The sequence below is a fragment of the Montipora capricornis genome, chromosome 7 (genome assembly GCF_036669925.1).
Source record: "Montipora capricornis isolate CH-2021 chromosome 7, ASM3666992v2, whole genome shotgun sequence".
NCBI classification, from domain to species: domain Eukaryota; kingdom Metazoa; phylum Cnidaria; class Anthozoa; order Scleractinia; family Acroporidae; genus Montipora; species Montipora capricornis.
Window position 1 is genome coordinate 38064982 of NC_090889.1, and position 15000 is coordinate 38079981.

The 15000-nt window shown below is 37.9% G+C and overlaps 2 protein-coding genes across 2 annotated transcripts in view; both read right to left on the minus strand.

Annotated features, from left to right (window-relative positions):
- LOC138057124 (carboxypeptidase B-like) overlaps positions 1–4841 on the minus strand; it is a 16444-nt gene extending 11603 nt beyond the window's left edge. Inside the window, exons 1-4 of the mRNA XM_068903182.1 lie at positions 4509–4841; positions 2845–2926; positions 1225–1440; positions 70–171 (exon numbers count right to left, since the gene is read on the minus strand). Coding sequence (XP_068759283.1) covers positions 70–171; positions 1225–1440; positions 2845–2926; positions 4509–4564 — 456 coding nt within the window. The 5' untranslated portion in view covers positions 4565–4841. The remainder of the gene's footprint in view (positions 1–69; positions 172–1224; positions 1441–2844; positions 2927–4508) is intronic.
- A 1218-nt stretch (positions 4842–6059) lies between these two features.
- Positions 6060–15000, minus strand: part of LOC138057125 (uncharacterized) — a 10369-nt gene continuing 1428 nt past the window's right edge. Inside the window, exons 2-3 of the mRNA XM_068903183.1 lie at positions 10814–10897; positions 6060–7078 (exon numbers count right to left, since the gene is read on the minus strand). Coding sequence (XP_068759284.1) covers positions 6321–7078; positions 10814–10856 — 801 coding nt within the window. The 5' untranslated portion in view covers positions 10857–10897 and the 3' untranslated portion in view covers positions 6060–6320. The remainder of the gene's footprint in view (positions 7079–10813; positions 10898–15000) is intronic.

Sequence of the window (15000 nt, forward strand, 5' to 3'; positions counted from 1 at the left end):
TGGAGGATCCATTCTCTTGCCTCACCCTATCTTGCTGATGATTTAATTTATTTTTGGTTTCCAACTTACTTTAATAGCCAGCATATTCTTCCCTTCGTGAGAGCGACCAAGATATTCAACGGAAGCCATGTTTCCGTAGATGTTTTGGATTTCGTATAATTTTGAATGGATCTGAAAACGGATTGCAAATTGGGGTTTTTGAGAAATGTTTAGCGTAATAGTTTTTCAAAGTTTTTCTGTTTTTCGCGACTTAACTTATGTATGCTGGACAGACATTTTTTGTCACAAAGCCTTAAGTTGTGTTGGTTTTTGTGAGAGGGGAAACTGGAATTCCCGGAGAAAAGCCTCCCAGAGCAGAGTACAGAACCAAGAAATTCAACCCACATATGACGCCAACGCTCGAATGCAAGGCGTGTAAGGTTGAACCCCCCTGTCCGAGTGTTTAAAAGTCCGAAACTTGCTGCACATTGATTCAGCAGCGTATACATGCATTGCATTCTTAAACTAGTTAGTCGTTGACGTCATTTTCACCTCGATCCAGGTCTCTCAAGATTTTAAAGTTAGTAATGGCGGACCATAAAATAGAAAAATTACAGTCCAAATAAGCAGATGTATTTTTTTTTAATCAAGGCTTTAAAACTTCAGTCACTTCAGTAGTGTTTAGTTAACATGGTTTATAGATCTTAAGCAAAAGGAGAATTGACTTTTTGGTCATAGTTGCACTTCAACTCGTTTCATGCATTTGTGAACAAACCTGACTACTGTTCCTTTTTTTTAATTAACCTGAACGCATCATCAGACATGCGAATCCCTGCCGAAGAATGCAAGTTTATTCCCATGGCCGACCTCAAATTTGCGGCCCACAAGTTAACAAATCGAATGTGGTTCAGGGTTGTCTGTACTCTGTTTTTTATCACAATATGTGGTCAAAATGTTGTGCGCCTCTTGAATCCACAACAAATTCGATTTATTTTTTGTTTACCAAAATATTCAACATTATTTCAGAGCGTGACCACGATCGTGACACAAAGAAAGAGCAAGGGTTGTCTTTCACTTTCTCGCGCAATTTGAATGGTTTTAATGATATTTCCCAAAATGAGGCGAGTAGCGTTGCCTGGACTCTTATCGACAACGGCACTTTTGTCAGTCAGATTGCTAGATTACAAGCAATTGTGGTTTAAAAAACAAAACAAAAGCAAAGCAAAAAAGAATCGTCCACCCTACTTCTGCCAAATTATGATATCGACTGTGGAAGCTTCCATCACGTCGTGTTTGCACTGGCTCAAGTCCTCGTTTGATCAACTTTTGCACATCGTTGATGTAAACTTTGAATTCGATACCATCGCTTTTCAGCAGGGATGATAGAGTTGAAAAATCTTTGTCAGATATCAGAATGTCAACAGGTTGATGGATATGGCTGGGCTCTTTCCAAAAATCAATCTAAAAAAAAAGATAATTCTTGATTTGAAACCACGTGACCAGAAATCTCTTGACACGCCGATAACAATGACCTTATAAGGGAATCTTCAGTGACGTCATTAATTGCATTTTGTTTCATGAACATACGAGTTTGCTCTCAGGAGCTTTATTTTGAGCTTTGGGTAAATGCAGTTGTTTATCCTTACATGGGGAGCAGCATTTGAGTGACACTTTGCGACTTAATTGTCTGTATTCCGAAATACGAGTGATGTTGAAGTTGGTTATTGAAATCGGTGAGCACACAGGCAGCCCAGGCTCAAAATATTAGGAGTTATCTTTCTTTCTTTTGTTTTTTTCACTTTTATGCGAAAGTTCAGTGTAATGTGACATAAGGCATATACTATATTGCATAACGACGAATTTGACTACGCGCGCGAAACATGACTCCCCGCCTTGCAGCATATGGAAGTGTTGTGTTACAACGGTTCGAATTTACAAAGTTTTGTTTGGGAAGGCAACAGCTTGGCTGGAAAGTCAATTATTCATATATTTTGTGAATAAAATCTACTTACCCTGTTGCCGTGTTGTATTCTTTGTTGTTTGCCAGTTTCTCAGGCCGATCTAACGCGATTTCGGCGAGTTATCGTTTTGTGGGTTAGCAGTGGATAACTCCTAACATTTTGAGCTTGGGCTGCCTGTGGTGAGCATACAGACGGTTTTCAATCACGCGATGAGACGGCCATATTGATGCAGAAAACAATAGCAAATTATGGCTCATGTTTTGCATTATAATAGAGTCAAATTCCCAAAAGACTTCTTTTCTCTATTGCTACGCTCTGTGCACCAACATGGCTGCTGTGATGTCAGGTGAAAACCATCCATAATAGACCTTTTTGCAGATACGGCGGCCACCTTGATTTCTGTTGTTTCAAATAGCTATTATGGGATGCCCAGGGGGCCAATACATATTAATTTACCCCCTGAGTATCCCATAATGTCTTTCGGAACAATATAAATCAAGATGGCTGCCGTATCTGTAAAAAGGTCTACTGAGGGCATTGATTTTCTGGACCTGTTTCACTAGGATATATTCTTTACGCTAGCCCAAATAAAATGCTGAAACCACCATTAACAAAGAAAGGTAATATATATTTTTAAGCGTGCATTTTATGGTGATATGCGCTAGCGTGATGTTCGTCATTGTTAAGGGTCGCTTCGAAGTTCGTATATGTCTAGTGCAGTCTTTTGAAGCTAATTCGAAGAGTAATTGCCGTCTAAAAACAACGACAGAAAGCGTTGAAAAAGCTGCTGTCCTACAAAATGGTCTTCACAAAAAAAGAAAAGATTCGATTTTGTGTGTGTATTAATTTCTAACTACTGCCAAAAAAAAAGCCACTTTCGATCGGTATGCGTTTTAAAGATTACCTCCATGTCGTTTCTTCGCTCCAAGCCACGCAAAAACTCTAGATGAGTCTCAACACTCGGAATGATCCGAATAACCTTTTCACTGCAATGAAAAGTAATAGTAATAGTCAAATAATAGAAAGAATATATGACATTTTCATATATTTGCCTGAACTACAATCTAATGCGTTTTGCAAAACCTCCGTTTCCAAAAACTTCCGGGTCCCTGAAAACGGATGAAAAGATCCGCGTCCACACGAGCGTTTTCAAATCGTATTCGGCTGTCCACACTAGAGATTAAAGATGAGTTTTTGCTACCGGGCTTAGTTTACGTCTTGGAGCGCGGGAAAGTGAGGCAAACATAAGATTATGACGTCACGCGTATTCAAAAACCTCCGTTTTCGCTGTCCACTCTAGAACGATAGACCTGCGTTTTCAAAGGTCTCCACTTTCAAAAGCGTTTTCGAAAACCTCCGTTTTCGTGGACTTCCGTGTTTGAAAATGTCCGTTTTCGATCATTTTAGCGCATACGGTCATACATAAACGTAAGTTTTCGAAAACGCATTATTGTGGACGGGGCCTAAGTCTCAGTGAATGCGATCATCGCAGTTATGAGCGACTAAAGCAGTAATCTCGTACCCACAATCTTGGACAAAGCTCTTGGGAAAACTTGTAGCTTAAGCATCATTTGGCACGCACTCACAAAATATATTGGTCCTTCACTCCCCTCCATACCAATGTTGATAATGTAATGCAAAATACTGTACAAGCCTTTGGTCATTTTTTTTTTTAAACATCATTGGAATGGGGGGAGGGGGCAAAGTAGGAAGAATTTAAAATCTTTATCGCACAAACAAGTTAGAGCGTCACATTTTCCAAACGAGTTTTGTACAAGATTGCAGATCTCACCGTCACCAGAGAAGTTGCAAAAGAAGCCTGAAAACATCCACATTGGTACGTGTCTCCGCGAATCCAGGCCGGCGTGATTGTGTTGCACTTCAGGGGCCGCGGACAGGGAGGGACACTGTGGGAGGGGCTCTGTGGGAGGGGGTTCTATTTGCCCAAAACTTTTTTGTTTCATTTGAACGTAATTAACATGCATGCATTTTAAGTACATTTTATTCTAATCATTCCTATTCCCTCACACCGTATAAATTAGTCGGGTTAAAGAGTTTAATATTCTAAATGATGTCATAGCGACATCGAGATGTTGTGTAAAACTTATTTGGCTAATTTTTATTCTTAAATGCTTATTGTAAATCTATTCTCATGGTTTTTTTTTGTTGTTGTTGTTGTTGTTGTTGTTGTTGTTGTAGAGCAAGAGTGTAGTCCCGTTTGATCAAGACCGGAGTTTTTCAGGCTTCTTTCGCAACTGCTCAGGCAAGTTGCTTTAACAACTGCGATAATCACCTTCGCTGACAATAGTAGTAAGAGCTACGATGTACGTTATAAGTGCAACTGAATGTAAACTGACGATACATTGGCACTGTTAGTCTTATCTTTCTCCAGTTGGATCCTCTGTGACTTAGCCTTTCATTTCGTCGATGACCCGCGTAGCTTTTGATTTGGATTATTAAAACCGCATCACGCAACTATGGTGGAAACGAACAGTTGAGTTTCACTGATTTATCCCAGTGGGGTGATTCACTTAAGGGGCAGATGTTTTAATTGAAACAATTCCTTACCTTGCTGCTATGAAAGTTTGCTGCGTGGAAAGGACGAACAAGTCAAACCACAGCATTGTGATTCTCAAGAGACGAGCAGTCTTGGTTCCAAGGAAAAAACAATAATTCGCTTTGCATCGAGTGTTTTAAAACTAAAACCAAAGTTTTCACTTTAGTCATTCATACTCAGACGCAGGCAATGAAATCAGCCAATCAAAATACAAAGCAAAAACATGCAGCAGGCGCCAAAGTCGGCAAAACGGCGGCAGGAAAGTTACAATCGCTTTTGCATTTTTCTGATTGGCGGACAACGAGGCGAGAGATTATTAAACCAATTACTGATCGTGAGGGTGTAAAAATTCGAGCGATTGAGCAATTGTTTTCACACTCGTGTGAAAACCGTTCAATCTTTTTTCGGTACGTAAACAAACAAGCAACAATCCTGTGTTTGTATTCTTGATAAAGGCCTCTGCAAGCTGCTCTGCTGAAAAAGCAAATCTCATACAGTTCTTTAAACAGGCGACTGCCTCTTTGAGGGTAAAACTAGCAAACCTTAAATAAAGAATGCATGTTTTAAAGCAAGACAAAATTTAACCCTAACAACGTGTTTGGATCAAAAGGTGTGCAAACACCGAACATTTTTTTCTGCGCAGGTGTGTTGGCTGACTATCATATGGGACATTAAGATCTACGATAGGAATGTCAAAATGCAATACAATTTAACTAGCAAAACAATGGATCTCTACCAGTCTGTAAGACAAAGAACGGGTGCGCATGCGTAAGAGACTAGTGAATGCCCGAAGACTGCCCGACGGCCATGAAAACCTTGGAAAAACTCATCTTCTCGTCTTTTAACTATATTCATACCAATTTCACGATTATAATTGTGCCGTGATTAAATTTATACGAATTATCAATATCACTCTGGGCCGCTTCCCCTACCTTGATGACAACGTGTCTTTCGTCAAAGAGTAAACATCTCGAGCGATTCCGTGTATTTCGAGTGCACTTTTGCGCATGTACTGCTCCAAACTATTTATTCTGAAAGTCGCTCCGACTCTTCGAGTTGACTCGAAAGTTACCTTCAATTCAATGAGTTGTTTGTCGAACTTTATGGTTTGTACTTAAGTTTTTCATTTTCATCTTTCACTTTCTGTTAAGAATGCTTCAGACTCATTGAAGGTCATTGAATCTTGTAATATCTGAAGTTTCGGCCTTGTGCATTTACCATAGACTTCAACTCGGCAAGATCATTTTTAAATTCCTTACTTTCCTTACTGACTGTTGAGCGTTGAATGTCAATAAATGTGCTCTCAAACTCGCGAAGAGTGGGGTTCACTGTGCCCTTTTCCGAGCATCACTCGAATGGCATCTTAATAGTTGAAAGCCATGTATAATTTCTTCTTGAAGGCGTGTTTCTCTTCAATCGATCCTCGATCATCTTGCTTATTCTTCTTCTCGCGTTCGTGGGCATGAGAGAGCGAATCCCCCAACCCCCCTTCCCCTACCACCACTGGCCTGCTTTCTCAAACTTTACAGAAAGAAAAGCTGATTATTCGCATTGTTACGTGCTAGTTTGTTAAATGGTTGGTTTATTGAATAACGTGCAGTGCTGCAGACATCACATTTATGCAGCAGAATTTCCTCCCTATTGTGGGAGTAATCCTTGTTTGCAAGAAAAAAACATCTTATTTGGTAAATTAACATCCAAATTCGGCCCCGATTAACAAATATTTTCTCAACCTCTCTCAAGCGAAGTCTCTTTACAGATAGTTCACCCATTATCAGCAACTCCGTGCAAACTGTAGTATCCGCTGATGAAAGCCATTTTCATTACGATGATTGATTTTTAGTTTTTTTAGCCTTAATGACAACATGGGTTAAGAATCCTTCAACTTCATCGTTATCTTCGATTTGCCCTAATTCTCCTTGCTCAAGCATTTCAATTCCTTTTTCAATCTCTTGGTCAGTCAGCTTAAATAAAGAGCTCATGAAGCGACCTCGCAACATGCTGTAAAACTTAGCTTTTCTAAAATTACATTTTAACTTCACTAAGGATGTCTCCACATCCAAGTTGGCTTTTTGAAGCATCCGAGAGGTTTCATGGATTTCCTCTTGGGGGTGATATTCCGCAGCTAGGCCAGTCACTTCTGCAAACCTCTTGAAAAAGGTAATGCTCCTTATAGACAAAATTAGGCAAAACCCATCAGAGCGAAGCGATCTTTCCACATCTTTAAACACCGGGAGTGGGTCGGACAAATGATGGAAAGAATACTTGAACATCACACGGTCAAAATTATCTCTTAGGGAGGGATCAGCGAAAAATTCTTCCCCGGTTTTTAAAACGGGAATTACACCTTCCCTCCCCTTGGTTTTCTCGAGCATTTCTGCGCTCGGTTCAACGCAAAATATTTGTTTCTTCAGTCGCGCCAATTTGAATATTTCCTCTGCGAAGCGTCCAGTCCCTCCTCCAACATCAACCATCACGTGATCAGTCTGCAAGTCTAAGCTCTCTACCACATTTTGAAGCTGTGCGTCTTCCAATTCCATGTAATAGTCGTCGTAATTATCAGCTACTTTACAGTAATGATCTAAAAAGCAATATAGAAAGCTTGATGCTTTAGGGCCGGTTATGTTGTCAGTAGTATAGTCTACTCTCTCTTGCAGGTCCATGATCAAAGATAAACGCCAAGGTAACACAAACTTTGGGGTAATTAATAAACTTTTGACTTATCCAAAAAAAAATTGTAAAACATTGCGCCAATAGACCAATTTCGATATATTAAAATTCAGTCCTAAACAAAAGTCATCATCACGAGGCTCTGGGGAATAAATGTATGAGTTTATTCCCCAGAGCCTCGAGATGGTGCCTTTTGTTTTCGACTGAATTTTAATATATCGAAATTGGTCTATTGGACTATCTCGTCGCGCACCCACAAAAGTGCATTTCAAGAATTACAACCATGGAAGGTAACCAATGGCCTGATGGTCTCTTCCTTACTTGCTCACGAGTCCGTATTTCCCTGAGCCCCCGTAAAATGGCTCAAAATAATCGTTATCAAGTTGTTGAGGTGTCAAGATGCTCCATTAGCCGGTATCAAAAAAAAAAAAAAAAACCATAATACTCTTTGCTTGTACCGAGTAACTCAAAAATTTTGCGCTCTCTTGGGACCACTGTTAAGTCCCAAGAGAAAATAAAAGCAATGCTTATGCAAAATTTTGAAGGGACAAAGAGTATTATGGTATTTTTGACACTGGCTAATTGATTGGACGAACTTGTTAACAAATTACACTCTTCATAAAATTGGATTGGATCAACTCAAATCTTGGTCAGAGGGCAAAACCGGATTGCACGGAGCAAGACCTCTTAGAGCAGAGAAGGGAATTATCAAATGCAACCAAGCATATTCATTGCCGAGTCTGAGAATAGAACCCAGGTTACACTGATGATGGAAGGCGTGCACTTTCAACTCTGCACCAAATCTATTTCCATAGCGACAACGCATTTGGAGTAAGACCACTGATATCAATGGTATGAAATTTCGGTCCCGAGCATGCGCACTAAGAAAATTTGCGCTATGGAGCGCGTGCTCAGAACATTGGGAGCTTGAACCGACAAAAGCCAGAAGTTGACTTTTTTTGCATTCCATGGGAATGGTTTTATTCAGTTATCGGAGAAAATCATTAACGTAAGAGTAAACACACTTATTGGAAAGGCAGAGCAAAATATCCCGCTTGCTGTGGCAAACTTCTGCTCAAAAGCATCATTAGTATAAATACACAGGTGATTATACAAAATCAGGCGCTCTCATTGGCTCGGTATCTCGGATTATCAGCCACCTCGACGGACAAAATGGCTGCCAGTAGTCGTTTTGCTACTGTAAGTGAAGATGATTTTCGCGTTGAAATGTTTTTTTTTTTTTCTCTTTTTTAAAATCATCACCTGTGTATTATTTATACTAAAACAATTATTCGCCTCAGGCTCAGTGATTATCGGTGAATATTCACCGATAATCACTTCGCCTTCGGCGAATAATTGTTAATTAATGCATGACCCTTACCCTGTTCATTAATCAACTGGGAAATAACCACAAGAGCTTTTGAAACATAAATCACCGATCCAAATGATAAACGCCATGGACAAAATAACGAAACAAAAATGACGATTGAAATCAATGAAACACAGTAAACAATCAAGTTTACATATGACTGAAGAATGAAATATTGCGCACGGGCAGGAAAATCGAGACCAAAACAGAAAATATCTACTCAGAGTCGAACCTTTCACTTTGAAACCTCCGCTAGATTAAATAAATTCTAAGCACGAAGCGTGCATTATTCCGACTGGCAAAAAAGAAAAAGACTAGTACACGTTGTCCTTAAACCTCGGAACTCGCCTAGAAAAACTGGAGACACGATTCAAAAGTTCAAGCTGCCATGTCAATTTAATTTGCGAAGTTTCGGGATTACCTAAAGTTGTTCACGAGATTTGAACTCGAAAATAGTATATAGAATTCATTTAGCGATAAAAATTGTCGTTACATTACAAACACGTTGATTCTGCGCAAAAACGAACTTTATCCGGCCGAATTGTCGTAAACTTGAAAAAAAATTGGCCCGGCTATTCAGATGAAACTTCTTAGTTTTTTATTGATATATTCGCAATATAAGTTAATCGTAAGTTAAGCGGGATTACTCAAATGCAACCAGTTTCAAATTTATCGTTTGTTTTGTTCACCCCTACAGCTTATTGGCTTTGTTGTATTTTTATTTTTATTTTTTTGTGTGCGTTGTTCATCAATTTTTAGAGGTTATCTGTAGAGTTCCATTCAGTTCTAACAACTCTTTGCATGTCATGAAATCACATAAAAAGGCATGACATAGTTACTGTAAAACTATGAATGATATGGAATTTGTGAAATGTTCATATATTTGAACTTCAGAAATCGAAATAAAAATTGAAAGTTGGAAAAAAAAAATACACGCTTTAACTGGACTCGAACCCAGGACCCTGCAATCATCTTCACTGCTCTACCAACTTAGCTATCAATCCAATCGAGCGCTCGTCCCTATTGAGTTAGAGTTTATAGAGCGACTTCCGTATGACTTTAAAAAAGTGTTTAGCAATTTGTTACACGGACCAACGTTTGGCAAGATTAAAATAAAGCTTCTCTTTATTCCCGCCAAGGAAACTCCTAATATAGGCAATGAACAGTTCGATTGCCCAATCATATTATTGCATTTCAAATGACGTCAAAGCAAAATGCCGATCGCTTTCTAGAAAGTTCAATGGAGAAATGACGTTGTTTGCATCCGCGTTCGCAAATCCCAATAAAAATTCGCGCTCGTTTGTTATTGTTCGATAAGCCAATTAATTTTTTTGCCTTGCTTACGTTTTATTTTTAACTTTATTTTTCAGGTAATATGAAAGTCGCTATATCCCGCGCATTATGGACGAATGAGTGACATTTAACAAATACTCAACGAAGTGCAGGTGGCTGGTGGTGGATATATATCAAACCGCGAAGCGGAGAGAAAAATATCCACCGCTGCCAGCGATACCAGGGTTTCAACATCAGTCCCAGGCTGCAGCCGTGTATTTTACTATGGATATGGATACGGATACGTCATTGAGAGACTGATTAGTGTGCACGGTCATACTTAACAATGTTGAAAGATGGGACACAACCGGTTTCAACATCGCTTTTCAAAAAAATCCAACAGATGTTGAAGCAAATGTTGAAGTCTTTTTCCCGGGCCTTAAGTATATACTAAAACATTGAGATAATATAGCACAAAAAAGATGAATTTAACTCCTTTATAGGACGTATTCATCAATGGCGGCCAACAATTTATTCTATCTTTGTGCTAATCACTAGCCTCACTTTGGAGCAAAAATTCTTTTGAATTTGTTCGTGCTAACGAGGCTAGTAAGGATGATTAGCATAGAGGTAAACGAATAATTACTTAGCCGCCAATTATGAATATGGTCTATTCTTGCGACGATTATAATATTTTCCGGCGCAAATCACGCGCAAGTTGCTCGGAGTTGAATAGCAAAGCATATTAGGAGTTTGAGTAGCCAATCAGAGCACGCCTTCAACGCTATCCAGTTTTAGTATATACCAAAGGCTATTATAAAATGTTCACATATTTAAAATACATGATCGTTGCAGTTAAGCAGCAATTTAAGCAGCTGCGAGGAACGCCTGAAAAACAAAAAAAGAAAAGGAAAAACAAAACACAGGTTTTGCTGCCACAGCATTAAACGAGCCATCGTCGAATGCTTAACCATGGAACAAAACTACGACTGTACGAGGACCTACCGTTAAGATCATCTTGGAGTAGAGAACTTCTTGTTTCAGGCATGTTTTCCTCGATTAAATAACGGGTCCTTTCTTTGAAGAGAACTGGAAGAAAACCATATCAATGTGTCAAATCCTTGAAATTAGTTTCAATCCTTGGCTTTGCTAGACTTTGAGATGATGAAATCAAGTCGAAATACTGAATATCCAATTCCCGCCGTTGCCAGTGATTTGTCTCATTTTGAAAGGTTTTCAAGAGAAAAAGACAGCCCAAAGCTAATGTGCGTTCTTATTTAAAATATTGCTAGTATCTACACACATCCAATTGCTTTCGGAAACACGTAGCGGTAAATTGAGTATTGCGATAACTTTAAATTTCAATACTTACTAATAGGTTCTGGAAGATTTATGATATAACAAAGAACCCAAACACTAAAAGCCATGCAAGAACAGAAGAATTTATGGAAAATTAATGAATACTCCTGAGACAAGAACCACGAATCAAAAAAGGGCACGGCTTAAACTAATCCTGCTAATTAGGAAGCTAAACAAAGACGACACTACTGAATACTAACAAAATACACAATATAACTATTGGAAAATTAAGAAGACTGGTGAAGCGTGTATTTACAATACTAAAATTAATGATGCCTATTTACAAGGAAAAATGGACACGGCGTTTGGACACTACCTACTTAAAGTGCTGTAATACTATTAATTCTTAAACTAATTTTAAAATAATTCATCACCTAAGTCCACCAATCACAGGATGTATACCACATTACGTGGATGAAAAAGTAGATGAAAACCTTGTAAGACTTGGATACGTTACCGAATCTCTTGTGATATTTTTCTGTCTCAAGCAGGAAAAACAAAACAAAACAATAGTCCACCACTCATTCAAAACGCTACAATGTGTACCAAGAATTTGTGGCAGAGTTCTACTAGAGCTTTGAAAGAATTTACCATCTGAAATTATTACGATGATATATGAATGCCGGTTTTTTGAAATATGTTGAACATTTCTAGTCCTTAGAGATGTTTAATGAGAGAAATACATGAAAGGTATTATGCATCATCAACTGGAAGCTCGGAAAAATCCGAAAGCATCGACAGTTTCGCAACCTCTTCATCGCAAAGGAGAGAGAGAGAACAATGGTCCCAATAAATATTATGTGACGTTGGGCATAAGCACTTGTAGCAAATACGTTTTCTGACTGCTCAGCTGGGAATTACTATTGGCATTACTAGCACTAATTATCAAGACTCTACTGAGTTTGCGTATATCGCTTATGCTTCTGCTAGCCTTTCACGGATTGCGGCCGGCGCCGCCAAATAGGCCATTTTTGAAATATCAAATATTCAGCTTAATAGTGAGGCAGTGAGGACAAAAGCAATAAAAGCACGTTGGAATGAACGTGAAAATTCTTTGCATATCACCCACTTTCCTTGTCTTTATCCTCAGAACCTCTCTTTCAAGCTAAATTTTAATACATTGAAAAAGGCCTATTAAGGATGGTGCCTACTAATTCAAAGGTATTTTTGCCGGGGTTAATTATTATGCAGGAACGTAGATCTTAACAAGTGTTATTGAAACCCAAAAAGAAAATTGGGGGTAACCAAGCGTTTTTCAAAGATAATTGATGAATAATATTTGTAAAAACCTTTAAAGTACAAAGCAATGTATGGCGTTCTTTCTCAAAGTGAAGCTTAATTCTCTCTCAAAAATGCATGGTTATGCCCAGTTTTCTTTTTGGATATCAATAGTACTTACAAGATCTACTTTCTCCGGATAGTTTTAAACCGCGCAAAAATACCACTGTATTAGTAAGCATCACCGATAGGAAACCCGAGTATCTCGACATGCGCATAACGTGTGCGCAATAACAATAGTAGACACCGTCCTTAATGTGACTATAAAATAAATGAATTTGTCTAGCCTGTGAACAGATGCCCCCTTCCCTCCCCTTTGATAAAATGATTCAGTAAACGCCCTGCTCATCTTGAATAAATAACTTTCGCAGATCATGCAGCATGGTATGATTCAAGTTGTAAACAATAAGCAAGACCATCAATTCAAGCTGATCCTGCCCTGATAAAGAAAATGATGATAAAACTAAAATAATAATAATAATTATGATAACAACAATGATATTACTATTAATAATAATAGTAATAATATTATTATAACAATAATAATAATAATAATAATTATTAGTATTATTAATTAATAATAATAATAATTATTATTATTAGTAGTAGTAGTATTTTATTAACTAATCTTAATTGTAAGAGAATTGGAGAATGATCAAAAACCAGGGCCTTCAGAAGTGTTTGTTTTTATAAGGAAAAAGACCCTGAAATTAGCCAATATCAAACATACCATAACACTGTTTGTTTGTCCTTTCAAACTTTTGCATAAGCATTGTTTTCATTTTCTCTTTAAACTTATAATAGTCCCAAGAGAAACTGGAAACAATGCTTATGAAAAATTTTGGAGGGATAAACAAAGAGTATTATGGTATTTTTGATAGAGCGGTTTTCAATTGAGTATCGAAAGTAATTAGATTATTTAATTTGGTTTATAATTACTTCACTCAGTGATTGGTTCAAAGTTCTCGCGCCATTTTTTCAACCAATCAGAAGTGAAACAAAAACCAATCGTGGCTCACGCGTGCACATTTTCCCGTGCTCTGTGTCGGCTACGAGTAATTACTTCGAGTTTTGATTGGTTTGCCGTATTGTCTCAGTACTTTTTGATTGGCCAAAGTAATTACTTTGGTTTTGGTTTTACGGCACTCAATTGTAACTCACTCGCTTGGCTAATTAAGCACTTCCGTTAATTAATCATGCTTTCTACATCCTGCAGAAACTAAAATGTTGATTTATTAACCTCTTACTGACCGAACGCGAGGGCCATACTGGGAAATATTTGGCACAATGTCGTAGCCGTACAAATTGAGAACAGCAAGGTCAGATATTCCCCAGTATGATTGTGACAAAGTGAGATAAGTAAGTTGTTTATTACATGGCATGGTTTCTTTAAGCAATTCGACACTTCTCTGCTTGGTGAATCTTTGTCTTCCATCAGCGAACTCTCAAGGGTAACTTTTATCATGTAAAACTAAATTTCACTTGTTATACCAGTAAATGTACTGTTGTGATAAAAAAAAAACATAAATTATGCTTTTCTTAAAACTTTGTGTTTTGTTCAACTTAAACTTCCCGAGACAGAGAAAAACACGGAAATTGACCGTTTCCATGGTAACGGTCCGTACTGTAAGAACGACCAAGAACCAGCCAATCAGAGTGCTCCATTAAGCTTGACAATTGCTTGCCACATAATTATCAGTAATAATTACTTAATTATAATAAATATCATGTTTATAAAATATTATTTAGAATTATAATTATTCTTGTTGTTCTTCTTTCAGTAAAGAGCAAATGAATCAACCAGTATGCAGTGCATGCTCAAGAGTTAAATATCATTGAAAAGGAGTTGGATAACATGGAAGGAAATGATGACAAATTGACCTGATTGCTCCTGTGAGTAACACGTGACATGGCACATCAACATGAGGCTGATCACGGTTTACAAGATATAATCCTGAATTGAATGAAAAATATGATTTCTCAGAGGGTGTATTAGGATACCTTCCACTACAACTATAAATAATAATGAATCACTACTAATGAATGAATACAGAAAACTTGCACAATTTTTGAACAAAGAGCCATAAAAGAGTTTTTCTATCATATCCCGCATCTTCTCAGAACAAGTCACTGATGAACCGTTTTACTGTTTCCTCAGTGGTGGAGTAGGCTGTAGGGTTATAAACCACATTTGACAAAAGCTATGCATCAGGCAGCCTTCGACACACTATTAACCAATTATACTGTACTATTATAATTTTGGTCTTGTTAAGTAGTAGAGTATTCTTAAGAAAGGCACAAAAAAATTTACAGTTGACATCCAGCATCACTGCAGATCCAACCAGCTTGAGAAGCTCGTTGTATGGAAAAATTGAATCGACAAAATGCAAGCAAGCAAATAGATCTCACAATAATCAAAACTGCACAATTCACATCTTCGATGAATCCACATATTCTTTACTGTACAAATCCAAAAACCGTGAACACTTTTATTTGATTTTGACATTTCACATTGTGCAGCAACCAACCAGAAGTGACAAGAAATCACAAACTTA